The sequence below is a fragment of the Rhizophagus irregularis genome, chromosome 21 (genome assembly GCF_026210795.1).
Source record: "Rhizophagus irregularis chromosome 21, complete sequence".
In the NCBI taxonomy this organism is placed as follows: Eukaryota; Fungi; Glomeromycota; class Glomeromycetes; order Glomerales; family Glomeraceae; genus Rhizophagus; species Rhizophagus irregularis.
Genome location: NC_089449.1, coordinates 2,231,326 through 2,252,879, shown reverse-complemented (window position 1 = coordinate 2,252,879; position 21,554 = coordinate 2,231,326). Strand labels below are relative to the sequence as shown.

The 21,554-nt window shown below is 28.5% G+C and overlaps 4 protein-coding genes across 4 annotated transcripts; 3 read left to right on the top strand and 1 right to left on the bottom strand.

The window, feature by feature from the left end:
- Positions 1 to 6,895: 6,895 nt before the first annotated feature.
- On the top strand, positions 6,896 to 7,177 carry OCT59_013915 (uncharacterized protein; the record flags this gene model as incomplete). Its single annotated transcript, XM_066141838.1, has 1 exon — positions 6,896 to 7,177. One exon carries the CDS (start codon positions 6,896 to 6,898, stop codon positions 7,175 to 7,177), a length of 282 nt encoding a protein of 93 aa, XP_066001931.1.
- Positions 7,178 to 12,113: 4,936 nt separating this feature from the next.
- Positions 12,114 to 15,679, bottom strand: OCT59_013914 (uncharacterized protein; the record flags this gene model as incomplete). Its single annotated transcript, XM_025315621.2, has 13 exons — positions 12,114 to 12,251; positions 12,326 to 12,361; positions 12,447 to 12,589; positions 12,673 to 12,842; positions 12,906 to 13,981; positions 14,053 to 14,132; positions 14,212 to 14,296; positions 14,371 to 14,488; positions 14,564 to 14,722; positions 14,830 to 14,999; positions 15,083 to 15,291; positions 15,354 to 15,440; positions 15,553 to 15,679. 13 exons carry the CDS (start codon positions 15,677 to 15,679, stop codon positions 12,114 to 12,116), a joined length of 2,598 nt encoding a protein of 865 aa, XP_025182501.1.
- Positions 15,680 to 15,821: 142 nt separating this feature from the next.
- On the top strand, positions 15,822 to 17,240 carry OCT59_013913 (Ubiquitin-conjugating enzyme E2 8). Its single transcript, XM_025315620.2, has 6 exons — positions 15,822 to 15,973; positions 16,053 to 16,132; positions 16,220 to 16,334; positions 16,428 to 16,480; positions 16,558 to 16,686; positions 16,793 to 17,240. The coding sequence occupies exons 1-6, from the start codon at positions 15,930 to 15,932 to the stop codon at positions 16,915 to 16,917; spliced, it is 546 nt and encodes a 181-aa protein (XP_025182500.1). The 5' UTR covers positions 15,822 to 15,929; the 3' UTR covers positions 16,918 to 17,240.
- Positions 17,241 to 17,665: 425 nt separating this feature from the next.
- Positions 17,666 to 20,838, top strand: OCT59_013912 (uncharacterized protein; the record flags this gene model as incomplete). The annotated part of the gene is made up of 2 exons (XM_066141837.1): positions 17,666 to 18,608; positions 18,875 to 20,838. Exons 1-2 carry the CDS (start codon positions 17,786 to 17,788, stop codon positions 20,836 to 20,838), a joined length of 2,787 nt encoding a protein of 928 aa, XP_066001930.1. The 5' UTR covers positions 17,666 to 17,785.
- Between the last annotated feature and the right edge of the window lie 716 nt (positions 20,839 to 21,554).

The window sequence follows — 21,554 nt, the reverse complement described above, 5'->3', positions numbered from 1 at the left end:
TCCATTTTCTTAATAATAAAATTAATAATAAACTGTTTCAAATGACTGATCACATAGAAGATTCACCCATTAAAAAGAAAAATAGAGGAGGTCAGCCACCTAATAGCATTTGGGAAGATATTAATAAAGGAGAAGCTGTTAGTTCTGGCAAATTTGCCGCCTCTTGCAAGTACTGTAAGAATACATGGTCACGCGATGAAGTTTCAAAGCTTGAAGAGCATCTTTCAAACCATTGTTCAGATGCGCCAGCAGCAGTTATTAGAAGGTATATGACTAAAGTAATGGAACGGCAAGATAAATCCAAGTCATCTAAAAAAAGAAAATACTCTGAAGGTCAAAGTAACATGGATAATTACCATGATTCAACAGAGCTTAACGAACAAAGATGTACACGAATTAATCATGCATTAGTTAAATTTTTTATTGCGTGCAGAATTGCGTTTAGAGTAGTGGAACATCTCTTTTTCATCAATTTTATAAAAGAGCTTAATGCCGGGTACAATACACTAACAAGGGAAGTATTAGTAAATCAACTACTTGAACGTGAATTAGCTCAAGTGAACTTCAAAGTTAATTCTGAGCTTGAAAGGAAACGAATTTAACGTTAGGTTTGTTAAATTAAATAGGCTATCATACGTCATTTTTATTTAATCTTACTTACTATATAATATTAATTTATAATTTAGCCTTTGATGGTTGGACGTCTGGTACACATCGTTCAATTTGGAACTTCATTGTAATGACTCTGTCGCGTAAAGAATATCTTTATCAACTTTCTGATTTGTCTGAAAATTCGCACACTGCAGAATATCTAGTTACGGTAATTGAAAAGGTTATAGAAGGTATTGGAGAAGATCGAATATGTGCTGTAGTTTCTGATAATGCAGCCAATGTTCGTAATGCACAAAAAATTATACATGAGAATCATCCAAAGATTGAGAATGTGCGATGTGTTGCACATTCTATCAATTTAATTACATGCGACATTGTCAAGAAGAAGTTTAGGGAACGTTTATTAAAACGTGTTAATATTTTGACAACCTTTTTTAGAAGTTCTCATCAGACTAATGCAAAACTTGCTCAAATAATTAAAGAAAAAGGAATTAGTGGAGGAGGATTAAAATTATATTGCAAAACACGCTGGACTACTGCTAGTGAATCCGTAAATTCAGTAATAAATTTGGAATCAGCACTAGAAGAAATGGCCAGCGATCATGATAAAGTGCTAACAAATGATAAAATAAAACTGATTATTCAATCGAGAAATTTTTTTCAAATTTACGAGTTCTTGGATTTGTTCTGGATCCTCTAAGAAAAGCGGTACTTTCATTAGAATCGAGAATAGCTACATTTGCAGATTGTTTCCTGAGCTTGGCAAGACTTGCAGCTACATTAAAAAAGTTACCCAAATCATTAAATCCTGCATTCTGAAGTCATTGTATCAAAGTAATAAATGAAAGATTTGATGAGTTCGATGATGATAAGTATATTACTTGTTTTTTTATGGATCCCAGATTTAGAAACGCGCCACTTAAAAAATGCGCCCTCATGAGAATTATCAAATGTGCAGCTTCAATCGGGAAAAATTTAGGTTTCGATCGTTACGAAGCTGAAACTTTATGTGATCAAATACAGAAATATATTAATGAACAAAAGCCATTTGACCTAGATATCGGTTTTGCTAAAGATAATTCCGTGAATTGGTGGAAATATATTAATACCGAACCAGAACCAGATGCCCTGCCAAGAATTGCAAGTTATTTATTTGCAATATGTCTTAACTTAGCAACTTGCGAACGTGGATTTTCGACTTTAGAATGGCTATTTTATAAACGTCGCTTAAATCTTAATGTGGATAAACTAGAATCCATGTGCAAATTAATTTTGTATTGGAAATCCAATTCAAAAACTGAACTTGGATTTTATGGAATTGATCAAAAAAAGAATACTCATCTTAGTGATGATGAGATCAATATACGTATTGCAGAAGCTTTTGCAGAAGATGACGATAAGGAATATAATGAGGAGCAAGCTTCTACTCGAGAGATTAACTACAAGCGGTGAAACAATACCCGAAGACAATTGCCGTGTAGTAATCGAAAGTCTATGGATTGATCAATTTGTTAATTTATCGCATGATTCAATTACTAGTAAAATCAGCGATATTCCAAGAGATATATTGAATGATTCAGATGAAAATAATGCGGAAGATGATGAAGTTGATGATAGTAGTAATAACAAGAGACCCAGAGAAGGTGACTATGATTATGATATAGATGATGTATTAGGTATGGATAACAGTGATAATAATGACGATAATCATGATAATAATGAGGAATAATAATGATGAGAAATAATTACAATAGTTAATCCAATGAGAATTAATTCTAATATCATGTGATTTAAATAATGATACTATTTAGGAAATAAATGATGTAATTATGCAGGGCAAAATATTCGTGATCAAAGTCCAGTTAACATATAATTATGCAGGCAATGCAGGCAATTGTAATTTTATATTATATTTTAAAACATTGCAATTTAATTAAGGAATAAGGATAAGCATATTATATTTTAAAAATAGTGCAATTTAATTAAGGAATAAGGATAAGCATATTATATTTTAAAAATAGTGCAATTTAATTAAGGAATAAAGATAAGCATATTATATTAGAATCAATAAGTTTTAAGGATTTCGTTAATTAAATTTATTACATTAGATCAATAAATTTTAAGAACTGCGTTACAAAAAAAAATTTAGAACTGCGTTAATTAAATTTATTACATTAGAATTAAAACTGTGTTTATTTTGTTACAAATACTTTAATTATGTAGAATGTTATTATGTTCATCAGTTCATATTTTAAACATCTCATTCAAAGTCCGGGCTTTAGTATTCGTATGGCAACCCTACAAAAAGGAAAGGAAACGTTAGTTACGTTTCTTAAAGAATATAACAAAAAAATTCACTCCCCTGGTCTCCATATCTAAATTTCAAAGTCCAGTTTATGCTTCGTAGTAATCACCCGGCAACCCTACAATAAAGAAGAAAAAGAACCGTTATTAACGTTTCATAAAGAAAAATTCAATCTCCCCAATCCCTTCCCCTTCTTGCAAGGTTAAGGCTGAAATATACGCCAAACAAAGCAAATAAGAAACGTTAGTACGTTTCTTTACAGTAATGTTAAAGAATCCCTCTTCTCATTCCTTACATTCCAAGTCCGGGTTCGTCTAAATAGTCCGGCAACCTAAAAAAAAAAAATAAATTGAAGAAACATTAGTATGTTTCTTCAATATATTAAAGAAAAAGTCCCCTCCCACTTCCCGCTAACTTACATTTCAATTTCCAAGTTCAAGTTCGTCTAAGAGCTCATCCCTAAGGAAAAAATAGAAAGGAACGTTAGTAACGTTCCCCCCAAAAAAAATATATATAATAACTTACCTTTTGCCGATTAAATAAAAAGAATAAAAAATGGTTTTAAAAACCATCTTTAATAAAAAAAATATATCCGTTTACCGGTTTTTTTTTAAAAAAAAAGATCGGGAATCTGCAAACCGCAGATTATAGTATGATATTAACTTATTGCTCATAAATGCCGAAACTTTAATTAAATCATTAAGAAATAGTGACGAAATGTCGAATGCCGAAACTATTTCGGCAGTTACAGCAGGTTACGGCAATTCGGCAAGTTTTGGCAGTTTTGGCAGTTTCGGCATTTCGGCATTTCGGCAGTTTCGGCACTAATAAACCAGTTTCGACTTTCGGCATCAGGTCAAATGAGTTTTGGCAGGCAACTTTAGCCACCACCAGTATTCCAATGGACGATTAACGCAGCTAGGCAATTAATTGCAGAACGAAGAAACTTACATCAGCAATTCGAAAGAATTGTAAACTGTCATCATGTAAATGCATGGACAATAATAGCAAATAGGGTGTTTGTTGCAACGGGATTTGCAGTGACACCCAGGCAATGCCAAACAAAATGGAATGCCCTCAAACTAAGATTGCTTGCCGAAACCTTCTTAATAACTGCCGAAACCTATACGGAAAATGCCGAAACTATATTAAATCATATTAAAAATCCTGCCGAAACTTTGCCAAAATGCCGAAACCCCCATTTGCCAAAACTGCCGAAACCCTGCCGAAACTATAGTAAACATATAGTAAAATCTTGCCGAAATTTATCGCAGGATTTTGGAGAGGTTTTGGCAAGCAACCTTACCTCAAACGAGGTTATGAAAACCTTAGTAAGATAATAAATAATAATGATGACGACATTCCTATTATAAGCCCAAATAGTTTCGATAGAGCGTGTTTTGCTGATATGAACGATGAATTCTGGTTACAAACCGGTAATTATTATTAATTATTATTTTAAATTAATTTTATTTAGGCAATTCATTCAATTCATTAATATTTTTATTGGATTTTAGATCTGTTTAGACGAGAGTATCGATGGCAGCATGCTGCGCATAATCGACATTGATATAAATATAGATTGCGAAGGGAAAGAAGAAGGTTGCAATCTAGGTCTTGATCAAGAAGTAGATCAAGAAGTAGAGATAGAAGACGAGATAGAAGTAGAGATAGAAAACGGGACAGAAGTAAAGATAGAAGAAGAGGTAGAAGCAGGTCCCCACATAGAAGATAAAGATATTATTAAATTTTAATTTTTATTATATTTTTAATCGTATATAAGGTTACTTGCCGAAATTTAGGGTTTAGGCAAGATGGCGTTTCACCGAAAAGTGAAATTCTGCCGAAACTATATTAAAGTTATATTAAAAAACTGGCAAAACTTTGGAGAAAGGCGAAACTGCTGAAACTTATTATAAATGCCGAAACTGCCAAAACTCTGCCAAAACTATAATAAATCTATAGTAAAATTTTAATGAAACTAATCGTAGAATTTTGAAGAGGTTTAGACAAGCAACCTTAATCGTATATTTTATTAGTTTAATATTAAATATTATAAAATAAATATTTACATATAAAAAATCATATTGTCTTTATTCTTATAAATTGTTTAAATGCCGAAACTCTAATTAAATCATATAGAAAGTATTGCTGAAACGCCGAAACAGTTTTGGCAAGTTACGGCAGTTTCGCGATTTTGATAGGTTTTGCAGTTTCGGCATTTCTTGATGATTTTGCAAAACTAGTTTCAGCAGTTTCGCATATGCCATTCTGCCGAAACCCTCTAGTTTTGGCAAGCAACCTTATTTTCACATTATAGGTTTGCAAATGTGCTGTAGTATTTGGAGGCAAAAATTGTATAGCTACATTTGTTAAATTTAAGTTTTCTTTTAAGAAATATACCAGAGCATTATTAACAGGTAGTAGAATGTTGCGATATTATAGCTGCATTCATGTATCTAATTTTGTAAGGTAATCGTTCCATATTGAAACCTGCAGTGGATTTTTATATGTATAGATAAAAAGTGGTTTCAACTTTTCAGTTCCAATTGCATTACATGTAAAAAGAAGAGTAATCTGCTTTTTAGATTTTTTTTTGCTGGAAAGTGGGTCTTGTGCTAATGTCTTTGAAGGTTTAAGATTTCAATACAATCCTGAAATAAATAGAAAGATTAAATAATAATTAATTGTTTTTAAAAAATTAACCTTACCTATTTCATTACAGTTGAAAACATCATTTAAGTCATAATTCTTAATAATTTCACGTAAATGTCTTCTTTTTTCATCTAATGTCTCTAATGGCACACTTTTAGCTTTACCCCACTTTACATATTCTTTCAAATAATGATGTTATTTAAATTTATTAATCCACCCATTTGAATCTACAAAATTATCAATTTCAAATCCTTTTGCAAAAGTTTTTACTTTTTCACGTAAAATATCACCATTAATAACAAGTTCAGCTGCAAATGCATTTGTTATCCATATCGCAAGAGTCTCTTCTACTTGAAGAAAGTAAGGGGCTCTTTCTCTTTATTTATTCGCTTCTTCTAAATTAGAATCTATAAACAACCACTTATCTTTTTTTTAAAAAATATCAGAAATGGTATTTTGCTTGCATTTATATATAGCAGTAAGTTCCTCCTAGGTAGGCTGTAGTGTTTTTTGATAATCCAAACAGAGTTAATGCTTTTGCGTGTGTGTTAAAACAACTCTTTTTCTTTATTATAAAAAATCTTAAGTAGCTTTTCTTTTTCTGTGTGATTGAAATATTATGGTTCATAATAGATACAAAATAATAAACGTGAAAATACCTTTTTTGATTTATTAAACTTTTTTTAAATATATATTTTAAGAATGGTATAGGGAGAAAAAAACATATTTTACATGCTAGTAAATATACGTTATCACATGATTTGTTGGTATAAGTTATTATGCATTACTATAAAGGAGTAAAGGAGATTATCAGTACAGGTTACATTGTGAAAGCTATAAATAATATTGGTATAATGAGGTTTTTTTATTAATTGTAAAATGATCAATACATAAAATATCAGTACATTAAGGTTTGATTGTAAATACTAAGAAATTAAGCAAAATATTTAGCGACACAGTAAATATAAATCAAAAAATATTAAAATGTTAATTTTTGACATTTTGCTAAATATCTCATCAGCCAGTGATCATAGAAAGATGAAACTACTACCACCATTTGATTTGTATTAATGAGACGATTCTAACAAACTGTGTTGCATTTATCTACAATTACTGGTTTTGATTTAATAATATATACATATATTTTTTAATAAAGTATAATAAAATGTATTAAAGGAAATATTATAGATATAAAAGAACTCTTTCCAATAAACATTATGGCCATTTTTTAGCAGAAAAATAATTTTAATTTTTTTAACTTTATAGCTTTAAAAAATATCTCACTTGACCAAATACACTAATAATATTGACTTTGAGAAGATCATGAAATGTAATATTAATAGAAAAAGTTTTCTTGAAATACTATGTATTGCTCTTCAAAAGATTGAATTTACTTGTTTGACTGCTATTCAAGACTATATAAAGCATATATCACCTACTGAAGAATACAACAATATTGAAACTTTTGTTAAAAATCATAGAACGGTACTTAAAGAACTTGGTATTAAAAATGAGGTACAAATTATCTACTTGTTATTTACTCTCGCCGTGGTTGCCAAACATCCAAGAACAAGTGGCGCAGTTCAAGTCAACAGAATTAGCTAATAATATGCCAATATCAATACAAGTACAGCTGATGGAAATGAAAATTTTTGAAAACATCGAACACCAATTAATGGATGCAGAACAACACTATATACCAATCAAAGGATGTGATTGCAGAATCTTTAATAACAAATTTAAAATGAGTTCCACAAAATTGAATGCTAAAGTTGAACTCTATACCTCAAAAGAAAAAGAATGAACTGTTACATTTGCAAAAATGGTCTTCAGGAATATAGCCACTTTACTAAAAATGTCCAATTTTTTGAAATGATTTTGTAATAATTTTAAAATACTACAAAAATACATTTAATACATCAAAATGTTTTTATTATATTTTTGTTATTATTTTGTAATTATATTGTATCTAAGTCTATAAAAATAACTCAAAATAATATCACAATAATTTTTTAATGTTTTTGTTATTATTTTATTATTATAATATAATTAACTTTGATATTATTTTAATATTTTAATCTCAAAAATATCTCAAATATATCTTGATATATTTTAAAAATTTTACAAAATAATTGCACAATTGTTTTGAAAGCCATTGTATCTAGGTCTATAAAAATATTTCAAAAAATTGGCCATTTTTAGTAAAGCATTTATCAGATTTAAATTAATTAAAACCATTCTGCAGAACTGAACCAAACCTAAACCGCTCAGAACTGTTTTTTTGAGCGAATTGGTTCAGAATCAGTTAAACCGCTCAGTAGAACTGGAACTGAACTGATGAAACTGTTCCCATTCCTACCTATAAAATCAAGGAATTTAGACTGTTTTCTTAGGAGAACTTCATATCTAATGATATCCTGCTAACTGGAATCTTTAATAAAGAAATAAAGGAAAAAGAATGATTTCATACTGTAGTGAAATTGTGAAAGATTTACCTGGAACTATCACTACTTTGATGCTATATCCTTCAGACATTTTCCAATTTTCTATATCCCATTTAGGATGCAAAGTATTTAAGTTGGTTCAGGAGAAAAGTATCTGCAAGCCTATCATATATTATAAAAATTAGGCTGATTTGAATAAAATCACAAATACTAAGTTGAACTTGCAAGAATTTGACAGTGTTTAGACTAGATACTTTTTGTCTCAACTATCTAAAGGTCGTAATCAACCATTAAGAAGTGGCTAAAATCAGAAGTAGAACTAAGACTTAGCTTACAAGATTGGACTAAGTACTACAGATAACAACTGAAGATTAAGGAGAACAAGCTTTTCAGAAAAAATACATTTTCATGACTCTAAGGAATAAATACTATAAAAAAAGGTTTGGACAGTAATAAATCTGGTAAAATTACTTTGTTGGCAGAAATTAGAGAATTACTAAAAGACTTTGAGAACTGATGGGATGACTGTTTGGCCTTGGTGACTATAGGTAGAATGTGAGAGACACTATCATTGATCAAAAACTAATATATTGGGTAGCAGATATATATCAGATATATATCTAATATATGTAGTAAAAATGCAGAAAATCAGATATCCGATATTATACATAAAGTCAAAATTAAAGCCCAAAAGTAGAAATATTTCGACTTGGGAAGGTCAAAAGTCAAAATTAAGTCGAAATAGTCAAAATTACATCATAGTCATGTGATTTTTATAATTATAATTTAATATAAAATTTTAAACGTGAATAATTCCGTCAATATTGATACTATAGATATGAAATACATATCATTGGAATCCTCTCTATAAGCTGAATCCAACAGCGTAAAGATCATAAAAATTGAATCACTGGATGCAAAGTTCATTAACTTTGAATTTTAATATTATTGTTTACTATAAAATCATATGACTATGATGTAATTTCAACCATTTTGACTTTTGGAGGAGCTCAAGTCGAAATCATTTCAACCATTTCAACCATTTCAGAGGTTAAAATTAACCAATTTCAGTTTCATATATATTATATGTGTAAGATATATGTAAATATAAATATCATATACATATTGAATATCGATATGTATATGATATATAAATAATATGTAGATAATATATATATTTACATATATCTTACACATATTGGATACCCAATTTTTTGCATTTTTACTATACATATTGGGTACACATCTGATACATATCGGTTACTTAATATATTAGAAGTACGATCCAAGATACTCATTAGCACATTCAGATTCAATTTGGATCGTTAAACTATAATTTTAATTCTGGCTAAAATTGTAATTTTAGGCAGAATTGAAGTTTCAATAATGAGAATTAGTTCTGCTTAAACTTTTAGTACTGTCGAAGCTGGTCAGAATTAAAAATTGGATTAATCCGTCAAAAATACTAATCAAATATGAATATCTGATTTCAATTCAGATAAACGGATCAATTTGAATTGACTGGATTATGGATTGTAACACTACAATATATTAGTTTTTAACCAGTATATAATAGTAGTTAATTTAAAATTAATTTACCAGAAGTAAATTTTACCTCTGATGAAATTCACCAATAATATAATTTTAGTTTTATATTAATTTTGTTTATATTATGTTCTACAATTTTATACAAATAATAAAAATTTTTTTATGAAATTCTTTTTAAATTGCAACTTTCTTTCGAATATACTTAAAACAATTTTATAAATTAAAAATGATATTTATAGAGAAACCTAGTATGTTTTTTATAATACTACTAATTTCCAAAGATTTATATTTTTTTATTTAATAACTTTAGAGTGTAATTTTAATACTTTAGCCAAATAAAATTAACTTTTTTTATTAATTAAAAATTGTTCAATAAATATTAATTTCTATAAATATAGGTATAATATATATAAAAAAACCTATATTTTTTATAATAATACTAACTTTCAAATTTTTTTTATTTATTAATTTCAAAGTATAATTTTACCATTTTGGTTAAATAAATCTCTTACATAGCAGAATTATAATAAGAATTCTCATATGTATACTTTATTAAAGATTGGAGGAAAATATGTTAAATAGAATCTTTACAGAAACTTTAAGTTTTCAAGTGATATCATTTCAATATTAATTTAATATTGATATAATATTGAAATAAAATATTATCACTTTAATATCAAAATGATATCGAAATAGTATCAAAATGATATCAAAATGATAATAGAAATGATATCGAAACAACATCTTTAAGTTTAATTTAAAGATGTCATTTCAATGTTATTTTAATTATCATTTTGATAATACTTTATTTCGATATTATATCGATATTAAATCAATATTGAAATGATATTAAAATGATATCAAAACAATACTGTTAAGATAAACTTAACAATATCGATTCTATATTGATTAAAAATGGTAAGTTTCTGTAAAGATAATTGTAACTGATTGGTAGTTCTTAATAAAGGTAATGATAAATTTCTTAATTTCTATTCATTTTTTTGATAAATCTATTTATAAAATTGATTTTTTAAATTAATTGAAAATTATTCAGTAGAGTCAAAACTATTTATATATTAATTTTCATGGGTGTAGGTATAATATATATAAAAAAATCTATATTTTTTATAATGATACTAATTTTCAAATTTTTTTTCTGTTTATTACCACTTTAGTTAAATGAAATCAACTTTTTAAATTAATTGAAAATTATTTAGCAAGGCTAAAATTACTTGTATATTAATTTTTATGGATATAGATATAATACATATGAGGAAATTAATAGTTTTTATAATGGTACACTTTCAAATTTTTTTTTCATTTTTTAACTTCAATGTATAATTTTACCACTTTGATCAAATGAAATCAACTTTCCAAATTAATTAAAAATTGGTTAATAAGGTTGAAACTACTTGTATATTATTTTTATAGGTGTAAATATAATATATATAGAGAAACTTATGTTTTTTATAATGGTATTAACTTTCAAATGTTTCTTTTTTCTGTTTACTAACTTCAGCATGTAATTTCACCATTTTTAAATTAATTGAAAATTATTCAGTAAAGTCAAAACTACTTGTATATTAATTTTTATAGATATAGGTATAATATATATAGAGAAACTTACATTTTCATAATAGTACTAACTTTAAAAATTTTTTTTTCTATTTACTAACTTTAGAGCATAATTTCACCATTTTAATCAAATGAAATTGACTTCCTTTATTAATTGAAAGTTATTTAGCAATATAAAAATTACTTAATACTTATAAGATTTATCATGTTTTTTATAATAATACTAACTTATGGATTATTATATAATATATTATTATATTTAAACTATAGACTTCTAAATTCTGCTTGACAGTGTACACGTGGGATCCTTCTCAGGATGACAAGTGGTTTAGGTCTTACTAATTATTAGTTTAATTGTTTTCATTCTCATTTGTATGATGTATTTGAACTTACTTATTTTAATAAAGAATCTAAATATGCTGCAATAAAAAAAAAAAACAAACTATAGACTTTATATAAATACTTTTATTAATAAAATTATTAGTTTTTTTAAAACAAAACAATCTAAATTTTAATAAATTATGTGATATAGGTGAACTTTTACTAAAAATATTAACATTAATACAAACCAATTTTACTTCTTTTACATTTTATAATCTATATATTACAAAAATATACTATAAATTTGTAAATACTAATTACAAAAGTTATAAATAAATTTATGCAAAATTTAGCAAAAATTTTATAATAACCTATGAAAATTTACATTCTAATTTACAAAATATTAAAAAATATTCTTTTATAATTCAATAAAATTAACCAATTTTTGTTTTCTAAATTTAAAGGCCTACAATTACTTTATTAATGAAATTTTTTTTAGTTAAATAATAATTTGGCTATATATATACTGCTAAAAAAAGATTTTCTTAATTTTTTTAATTTTAATGACTGATTTATATTATAATACTTTGGTGCTAAAGTTAATATTTCAGTGCTAATATCACCAAATAAAATAATGTTATGAAAGCTAATAATTAACTATTACATGTATTTCTAAACAATTTGTATAAATTGCTTTGATTGCTTTTAGGACGCATTGTATATGGTTGAGAACTTCGTGCCTTTGACAAATCAAAAAGGTGTCTCATGGTTGGTCGACCGTGAGGACAATTCTAAAGAATATGAAAAATTGAAATTTTCAATAACAGATAAATTATTGATGATTAAAAAAGAGAGATTCTCTTACCCATGGTTGATCAATATCACCCATATGTTTTACAATCTACAAAAATGAATTATCATAATAGCTTTTTATTCGGGTTTTACGGGTGAATGATGTAATAGTCTACTATAGAATACAAACTGACCTTTCCCATTTGTTGACGACTTAATGCATCTCCAATCATTATAGATTTGCGACAAGCTCTAGACGCAAACATATTTCTGATGTGTGAACAACGTACCATTTCTCCCGGTCGTTCAGATAATAGAAATATTAATTCTTCTAAATCTTTTTTTTTTATAAATTTTTTTATAAATGTTTAACAATCAATTGTTTTCTTACATAAGAATTATCCAAAAAAAGAGATTTACCCTTAACTCCGAATATTATATCTTTGCTCATCGGTTGCGCCAATAATTTTAATTTATTAGTGGGAGATGCGTTGTAATCTACATCCAACTCAAATCCATTCGCTTGTAGGATTTTTAAGTTTTCTATTGCAATTAATTCCTCTGCTGCAGTAAGATCTAACTTTCTTGGACTAAATGGTAATGTAGTATGAGAGAATGACTATGTTATATAATCAAATAACCAAAAAAAAAACCTGATAAGTCTTTGAGATTGGATTTTAGTATGATGTTGTAAATTTTCAAAGTTATATTTCTCATCAGATGCATGTTGATCAATAATAAACAAATCATTACAATTAGAATTATCCAATTTAACAATAATAAATCCGAGATTGAATTGCCCTATAATTTCCATCAAGCCGAAATCTCTTTTCAATATAACCCTACTGAGTTCTCTTTCAGCAACTTCATTATCTTGAGTATCGATTCCGGAATTATTTAAATGTGTATCGCGATCGTTATTTTTATATTTATACTTGCAAAAATCTTGCTGATTTGTATCAATCAATTTATATCTTCGAATATCAAATGGTATCTCAATGTCTTGTCTTTCGTAATCACTCTCTATCATAACAGTCTCTAGATCAAGTGTCTTACTTGAAAAACTCAAAATTTTATTATCCTCTTTAGAGATTATGAGATTCTTGTTAAAAGCATTCTTATCATCGGCTATGATAACACCTTTATTAGAATCGTTCATATCATCTTCAAGAACCTCAACAAAATCTTCGACGATCATTTCCATTTGCTCCTCTTCTTCGATATCAGCTTTATCAACGTTTTCACCGCGATGTTTATCATCACATGATATAGACGCTGAAACATTGAAAGAATCCTTCCGGTCATTAACTAAGTAGGTATCAATTGGTTTAATAATATAATTTCTTTTTTTCGGCGTATTTGAAGATAATAATTGTGATAGATTTTTTTTCGGAGAACTAACAATCTCTGATTTTTCAGCAGAAATCTTTAGCTTTTTCATTACATGAACTTCACTTCCCTCTGATTGAGTAGTACAATTCGCAAACTTATACTCTTCACTTTTAACGCTCTCGTTGCTTTGAATGTTATTGAGCCTGACTATACCATCATCTCTGTCTTGCACAAGTAAAATTCCACTCCTATATTGGGCATTTTTGTTTTGTGAAGAAATCTCCTTCTTTGAATTCCCATGACATAAAACATTTTCTTCTATTGACAACTGCACGCCTCCAACATTAGAATACGCGAAAGTAGACCGAAATGGTTCCAGAACATTATTTAATTCTTCCTAAAAAAGAGTAAGAACTTTTCATTATATGGAATTTTTTATATTGAAAAATTATGAAATTACTTAGATACCCTTACTATCTCTACTATTTTGATTTCGTTATGTATAAATATTGTCCTTTTATCCGGGCTGACGTTAACATCATACGAAGCTAGACATATTAATTCTGTCAGTTATTTGATATAACGAAGAATTGTAAACTTAACTAAGCAGTAAAATAATCCACTAACATTTCGCAAGTCGAAAATCAATAACAACAAAAGGATACTGGTGAGTGTTAAAACTTTTATATAACTCATTAACAGCTTTCGCCATCTTTATGAAATAAAATGAAAGCAATGATCAATTTTGAATAATTGAATAAGAAATGAATAAAAATGTCGCTTTACTTTTGGTAAATTGCATGGACGACCATTAATGAAGTAATATTGCCTATCATTGCTTCCACGGCCGTATCCTTTCATAGGTTTAGAAATATAACCAACAATATGAGCAGTATATCCTTCACTTCAATACCAATTTAATTAATATATGATTCAATTAAACATTTGTTCATAATTACACACTGTGTTAATTATTCACCTTTCATCATATTCATTTTTTTGCAATCTCATATCTCGTTTGACATTCATATTTATGTTCAATGGTATTATTTGAGTTAATGTCTTGGCACCAAATATATTTGCGATATTATCTCTTAAGTCATTGTTCCCACTTGTAGTTAACACTCTTGTTTTTGCGCTGATATAGTAGGAATTTAAAAGTAAAAATCACCGTTAGTAATAATGTATAAAATTTCATAAAATTTGCAAAAAAACGAACATATGTCTAATATATTACGTGCATACTTATTATTTAACTGATTTGTACAAGAAATTCTAACATTTTCGCAAATGATACCATAAGCTTGCAATAATACTAGTGCTTTGCCAAATTCTCGCTTAATATTCTTTTTAAATTCACGGTGTCGAACTGGAACCGGTTCAAAAAGTCCTTGTAAGAATACGGACGTGCCTCGCTTTATTTATGTTTGAAAATAAGTAAATTGGATATCAATTACAAAACTTTTATAAGGAAGTGCTAAACAAATAATACCGATACCTCTCGAGCTATTGGAGACTTTTTTATGAGCCTTCCATGTGAATCATATTCCAATTTGGTACCCGTTGGAGTTTCTTCTTGAGTGCATGTTGAGACTACAAGTTTGGATAGAGCGCACAAAGAACTAAGTGCTTCGCCTCTAAAGCCAAATGAGTTGATTTCTGTTAAATCTTCAAAGCAAGATAGTTTGGATGTGTGATACTTGAGAGCTGATTAGATTTTATAATTGTTAGTTTTCGTAAATTTGGAATAATCTCTTAGGCAAAACTACCTAGGCTTTCATAATCATTATGATGAATTCCTATCCCATCGTCTATTACTTCAACGGATTGGATGCCATATTCTTTAAATCTGATTTCTGTTTAGATACAAATAAAACGCGTTAGTAATAAAAATATATAATATATGATAATTAAAAATAAGTTTAAAGCAATATTGACGCGTTTTTTTTAATCAAAATATGTTTATACCAATTGATTTTGCCTGAGCATCAAGACTGTTTTCTACAAGCTCTTTTACTGCTGTTGTTAAGTCCAAGATTACCTGGCCTGAACAAATTCGATGAATCGAAGAAGTATCAATTGCTTTGACCGACATATTTAACGCGGTTATAATAACAAAATGATCTTATTTTTTATTTATGCGAGGCTGCACTGCGGCCAAACATGTACTGATGCGATTTTTGGCGCGAGCCATGTGACCAATTTACTAAAATCTAAAAAATGACTCATAAAAACCCGTAGAAGATAAATCAACTTGAGAACACTAACTATACTTCGATATTTAACTGATATAATAATACGCAATTTAATCATCTCTTTTTCTTTTAAAACAAGTTATATTTAAAATGTCTTCGCCGCGTAGAAGGATCGAAACTGATGTTATGAAGCTGTGAGTTAATATTACTATACCGAGTTATTAAACGTTTTTAATATTTACCAATTTCTTAAATTTTTGCGATATCATTAAGTCTTATGAGCGATTATGAGGTTACTCTTGTCAATGATAACATGCAGGAGTTTTATGTTCGATTTCATGGACCTGAGGACAGTATGTCTTATTTTACGTAATTTATTATTCGTCTATATTTATTTATGTTCCATATAAATAAATTAAATTTCTATTACTTTGTTTTAGCACCATTTGCCGGCGGTGTATGGAAAGTTCATGTTGAGCTTCCTGACCAATACCCATATAAATCTCCGTCGATTGGTTTTATGAATAAAATTTTTCATCCTAATATCGATGAGCTGTAAGTTGTTTAGGTTCTAAATATTTTGATTAATATTTTTAACCATTTTTGAGTTCAAATATTGACTGATCAATCTCTTGTATGGATATATAGTAGTGGGTCAGTTTGTCTTGATGTAATTAATCAGACATGGAGTCCAATGTTTGGTAATTAACTAAATAAATTATGATTTTAATTATGTTCATTATATTTCATTATACAAATAATTTCACACTTTTTATAGACATGATCAATATTTTTGAGGTGTTTCTTCCTCAACTCTTGAGATATCCTAATCCCACCGATCCACTCAATGGCGAAGCAGCAGCTTTATTAATGCGAGAACCACAGGCATATGAAAACAAAGTAAAAGGTAATACATCAATTATGATTTAAATGACCTGGTGCCTGGTCCCACTATACTATTATTATCAAGTTAATTACGCTATATTTTATATATAATCATTTTTTTATATTAGAATATGTTAGCAGGTTTGCTACGAAAGAAGCAGCGGACGCAGCGAACGAAAGTTCTTCAGAAGATGAAGTAAGTTCTGTAGATTCATATTCAGATGAAGAAGAAGTCCCGGAAATGGAACTGTAACATGGATGCGTTCAAAGTCAAAAATTCTATCAAAATTTATATTGATATTACTCTAGTTTTGTGTTATTTTGTTTGTTTTATTATCAAATTTTCTTACTTTTAATTAGTTGCTCCAATATATATAGCATTATAGAAATTATTTTATTTTTTTTTTATTTGTTATTTGTTTTGTTTTTTTTTTCCCTTTTTCTCACATTTATAAGTAACAGGATTTTTAAAGCAGTATTTTGAGTTTTTATAATTTTAAGCATAAACTATAAACTTCAGGTACAGTTGAAGTACCTTTTCATAATAAATGTTTGTAACATATTTACAAATTTATAATGAACATTTCATATCCCCTTATCATTAATTGAATTTTATTTTTGTACATACAGTATACAGAATATAGTAAATATTATGATTATGATGATAAAATAGTTAATTTGCTTAATTAGACTTTCAAATGATAATACGCTTCTTTATAATTTGATAAAATTTAAACTAAATATTCTCTTGTTAAAATATTCTCTCGTTAAAATATCCGACTCATGAATTTCCCGGTTTAAATTCCGGCATTATATTTACTTAGCATTACGTAATGTAAATAAGCTATTTGGGAAAGTGCATAAGTGAAAAATATATAAAGTTAAAATTAAAGATTTCCTTTATGTAGCCGGAAAATTTTTCCGACATACTGAATTTTTGCACCCCCCGTCCCCCATGTACAAATTACTTTATTAGTCAAATTTGAAATTTTAGTTTTTTATACTCATACGCCAAGAGATAAAAGTTTATAAAAGATTTTTTCTCGTCACTTGTTGTTCATAATATGTTTTTTACTTTTTAATTTGTATATAGTAAAATTTTTTTATATATATTAAATGAAATGGTTAACGAAACTTCCGGAGAAAATTTATTAGAATTTTCGAAAATGTTGGACGAAACTTTTGGACCTACTGAATATAATACAGAAGAAATTTTACCGTCAAAAGTTGATCCGAGCAGAGAGAAAAGTACACAAGCTTTAACTCTTGGTCCCTCGCCTACTATGTCGGAAACTGAAATAGAACCCCGGCCTGAACAAAAAAAAGTTAAAATAAACGTTTCTCTACCTCAGGAACATTCTGTTAAAGAACATAATAGAGAAACCTCATCAGATTCTATAACAACTAAAGATTCGCATATTTTTGATGTTACTAAAGACATTTCTATTAATTCAAAAGAAGATACAACAGAGGCACCATTAAGAAATCCAGGTTTTATTGAAATGAGGCTAAAGAGAAAATCAATTATGGGTTTAGAGGAAGACGACTCGGATTGCTTAACAAATTCTCAACCTGTCACTGAAGAACTTCACATTGAAACGGACAATCCATCTCATTTGTTTTGGGTACCCGCACATTTGCATCCAGAAATAGCGCCAAATGAATTTAGAAAGTGGTTAAAAAATCATGCAAAAGATGGGTTTAATTCTGGAATAGGGTCGTTAAGAAGGCGGAAATCAACTCTTTCTAAACAATATATTCCTTCAGATGTTGAAGATGATGAAGAAGAAACAACAGATAAAAAAGTGGAACCTGAGAAAAAATGGACCGGTTTTGATTGGGAGTCATACATTGGATCAGATGGAAATATTAATCCAACTTCAGAATCAACAAAATTAAATATATTACGAAGGAGTCTAAGTTTGAATCTTCCGCCGTTTATGGGTAAGATAATTAATTTATTTAATTAAATTTGCATCATTTGCAAAACTTCAAACTAATGTTATATGAGTATTTTTGATATCATTTTTAATGTTATAACAAAAGTTCTCAAAGAAAAAAAAAATTCGAATGAATGGATGAATTAAAAAATACATTTACATTGTTATTGTTGTTTTTGTCAAAAAACTAAAATTTTTTTTTCTTTGTCACATATTTACTTGGCCGACCTTCAATTATTGTATTTATTAATTGGAAATTATAACATTAAGGAGGATCAATTTCTAATCCTAATGACCCAAATATATTTGATCGACATTCTTCTCCTGATGTGGACTCAAAAGTCCTTGTACCGAGAATGTCTCCAGCACTTAAGCGTGCCGCACGCACAAAAATTCGCAGAAATTCTGTTGCTGGAGAGCAAAATCCTAGAAGATTTTCTGCACATAGAAGAACAAGATCTACTCATGTATCATCTGATAAAGAAAAACAATCCGAAAATAATATAGTATCAAAGAGACCAAAACAAAAATCAGAATCTCTTTCGGTTCCACAAATTACTATTGATAAAGTAGATAAGAAACTGAATTCTAGCGAAATAGTTGATGAACCTGAAGAAATACAAAAAGACATTGAACTTGAATGTATAGATGTTAAAGATGGTGCAGGACCTATACGTATAACATTGAAAGATGAAGTTGCACCACCGGAAGTTTCATCTCAGATTACTCCTGCACTTCATAAAACAAGTTCGTTGGCATCAGATGAAAATGAATTATCAAGTGAATTGCAAGTAGATCAATCCGATGAATCAAATTCATTAAAAGTAAATACATCTAAACCCGGGACCTTTTCAACTACGATATCACCGTCAACATCACCAAATTCTACAAGTCCAACATCCCTGACAACACCTACATCCTCGACACAAAAACGTACTTCTGCATGGTCATGGCTATGGCCTGGAGGGTCGGAAGAAAAATTAAAAGATAAGGAAAAAGATCATGAAAAAGATAAAGAAGAAAAAGAACCAAAACCTAAAAAGAACAAATCTGATAAGTCTGAAAAATCTGAAAAATCTGAGAAATCTGAAAAATCTGACAGAAATGAAAACGAGAACAACGATTCAATTGTTAAAGAAAAGGATAAAGAAAAAGATAGAGAAAAATCACCGAAAAAGTCATTTTCATCCATTTTTTCATGGCCTCAGAATAAAGGAAAATCGACAGATGATTCATTAACAACTACTAATACGACTACATCATTATCACAGCCAATTATTTCGAATAAGAAAACAAAATATACCAATTATAACCGTCTTCCTATTCATGTAGAACGTGCAATCTACCGTCTTTCTCATGTCAAACTTGCAAACCCACGACGTCCGTTGCACGAACAAGTACTCATTTCCAACATGATGTTTTGGTATTTATCACTAATTAATAAGCAACAAGTTGAACATGGAGGTGGTGGGAATCCAAATGCTGAAATAGCAGCACACAAAGTGAAAAGTAAAGTAGGTAAAGAGAAAACTAGCCGCAAAAGAAAAAAAGCAGAAAAGAAATCAGGATTAACAAGAAAAGGAGCAGGACCAGGATCAAGTGCAGAAATAGCATATAAAGCTCCACAATATGATATGAATCAAATATCGCAACAATATATGACGCCACCAACGTCCACAAATGAATTCGAGGAAGAAACTGTAGAAGATTTTGGCGACAACATCGATTATCACGGCGAAGATGAGATTCAAGCTCATGGTTATCATCATTATAATGATGAATATCTTTCTGATGGAACCGATGGTGGATATCTTGACGAGACCAATGGAAGAATCGAAAGTAGTCATAGTGGAGGATTATTACACTCCAGTGCAGAATTTGATGACAATATAGGAGAAAGTAGTAGTGGAATTAAAAATAATAATTATGTTCGATCCCCTTCTCCTAATGGACGTTCGAAATCATCAACTGGACGTTCAAAATCACCAACTGGTAGACCAACATCACCTAATAAAAAATCAGGTCCTCCAACTCCACAAAGAAACTCAGTACCACCATCAAGTAAGCGTAAATTCATAAATATACCAAGAAATCGATCGTCAAGTGCGGGAACGAGGCCGTTAAATCCTCATAATAAAATTTCGTCAAAAATATCGACGATAAACTCAACAGCAGATGATGAAGATGATGATGTTCCACTCGGACTTTACAAAATTTCATCTAATACAAAGTAAAACAAAAGACGTACTATTTTTAATCATGAATGATTAAATAACCTTTATTTAAGCGAGCCAGGAAGTGGATCATAATAGTATTATCTAATATTAATATTAAAAAACAATTAAACATTAATGTAAAAATGGTATTATTTTTATATTAGTAATATTTTTTTTTTTGCCATTATTGTTAATGCTCAATTTTAGGGAATGATAATTATGGAGAAAGAAATAGATATGATTTTACATCAAATCGTAATTATTATTATTTAAAAAACCAACTGAAAAAGATTATTCTGGAATAGTCTATTATTATTTTATGTATGCATTGTAATTATTTTTTTTTTAATTAGCTTATAATTATTTTTCTTTTAAAACTTGTATTTTATTGTCTTTATAATAATTCAAAAAAAAAGTTCACGAAAAATAATAACGCTGTCTTTTTGTTTACCAGTTGTTATTTGCGTTGTCTCAATTGCTAAATTTGGACGGAATTGTCAATTTGCTGAACAATATTTAATAAAAAGAACAACGGATACTTTTATTGTAAAACTCACAAAAGGTTTAACAAAAAATAGAAGAGTAACCTATGAATTTAGGAAATTTTTTTTATTATTCCATGTTTTTTTTCCGACGGATTATGCCAAATAAGGCTAATATGCCGAAATATAATTTCGTATAGATTTTACCATAATTATATTTGTGATTTTCCGATTATGTAAATATTTGAAACC

Coding starts and splice junctions, on each gene's coding strand:
- OCT59_013913 (XM_025315620.2), top strand. CDS start 15,930: ATGTCTTCGCCGCGTAGAAGGATCGAAACTGATGTTATGAAGCT. Junction 15,974..16,052: donor GAAACTGATGTTATGAAGCT/GTGAGTTAATAT, acceptor GATATCATTAAG/TCTTATGAGCGATTATGAGG. Junction 16,335..16,427: donor CATCCTAATATCGATGAGCT/GTAAGTTGTTTA, acceptor ATGGATATATAG/TAGTGGGTCAGTTTGTCTTG.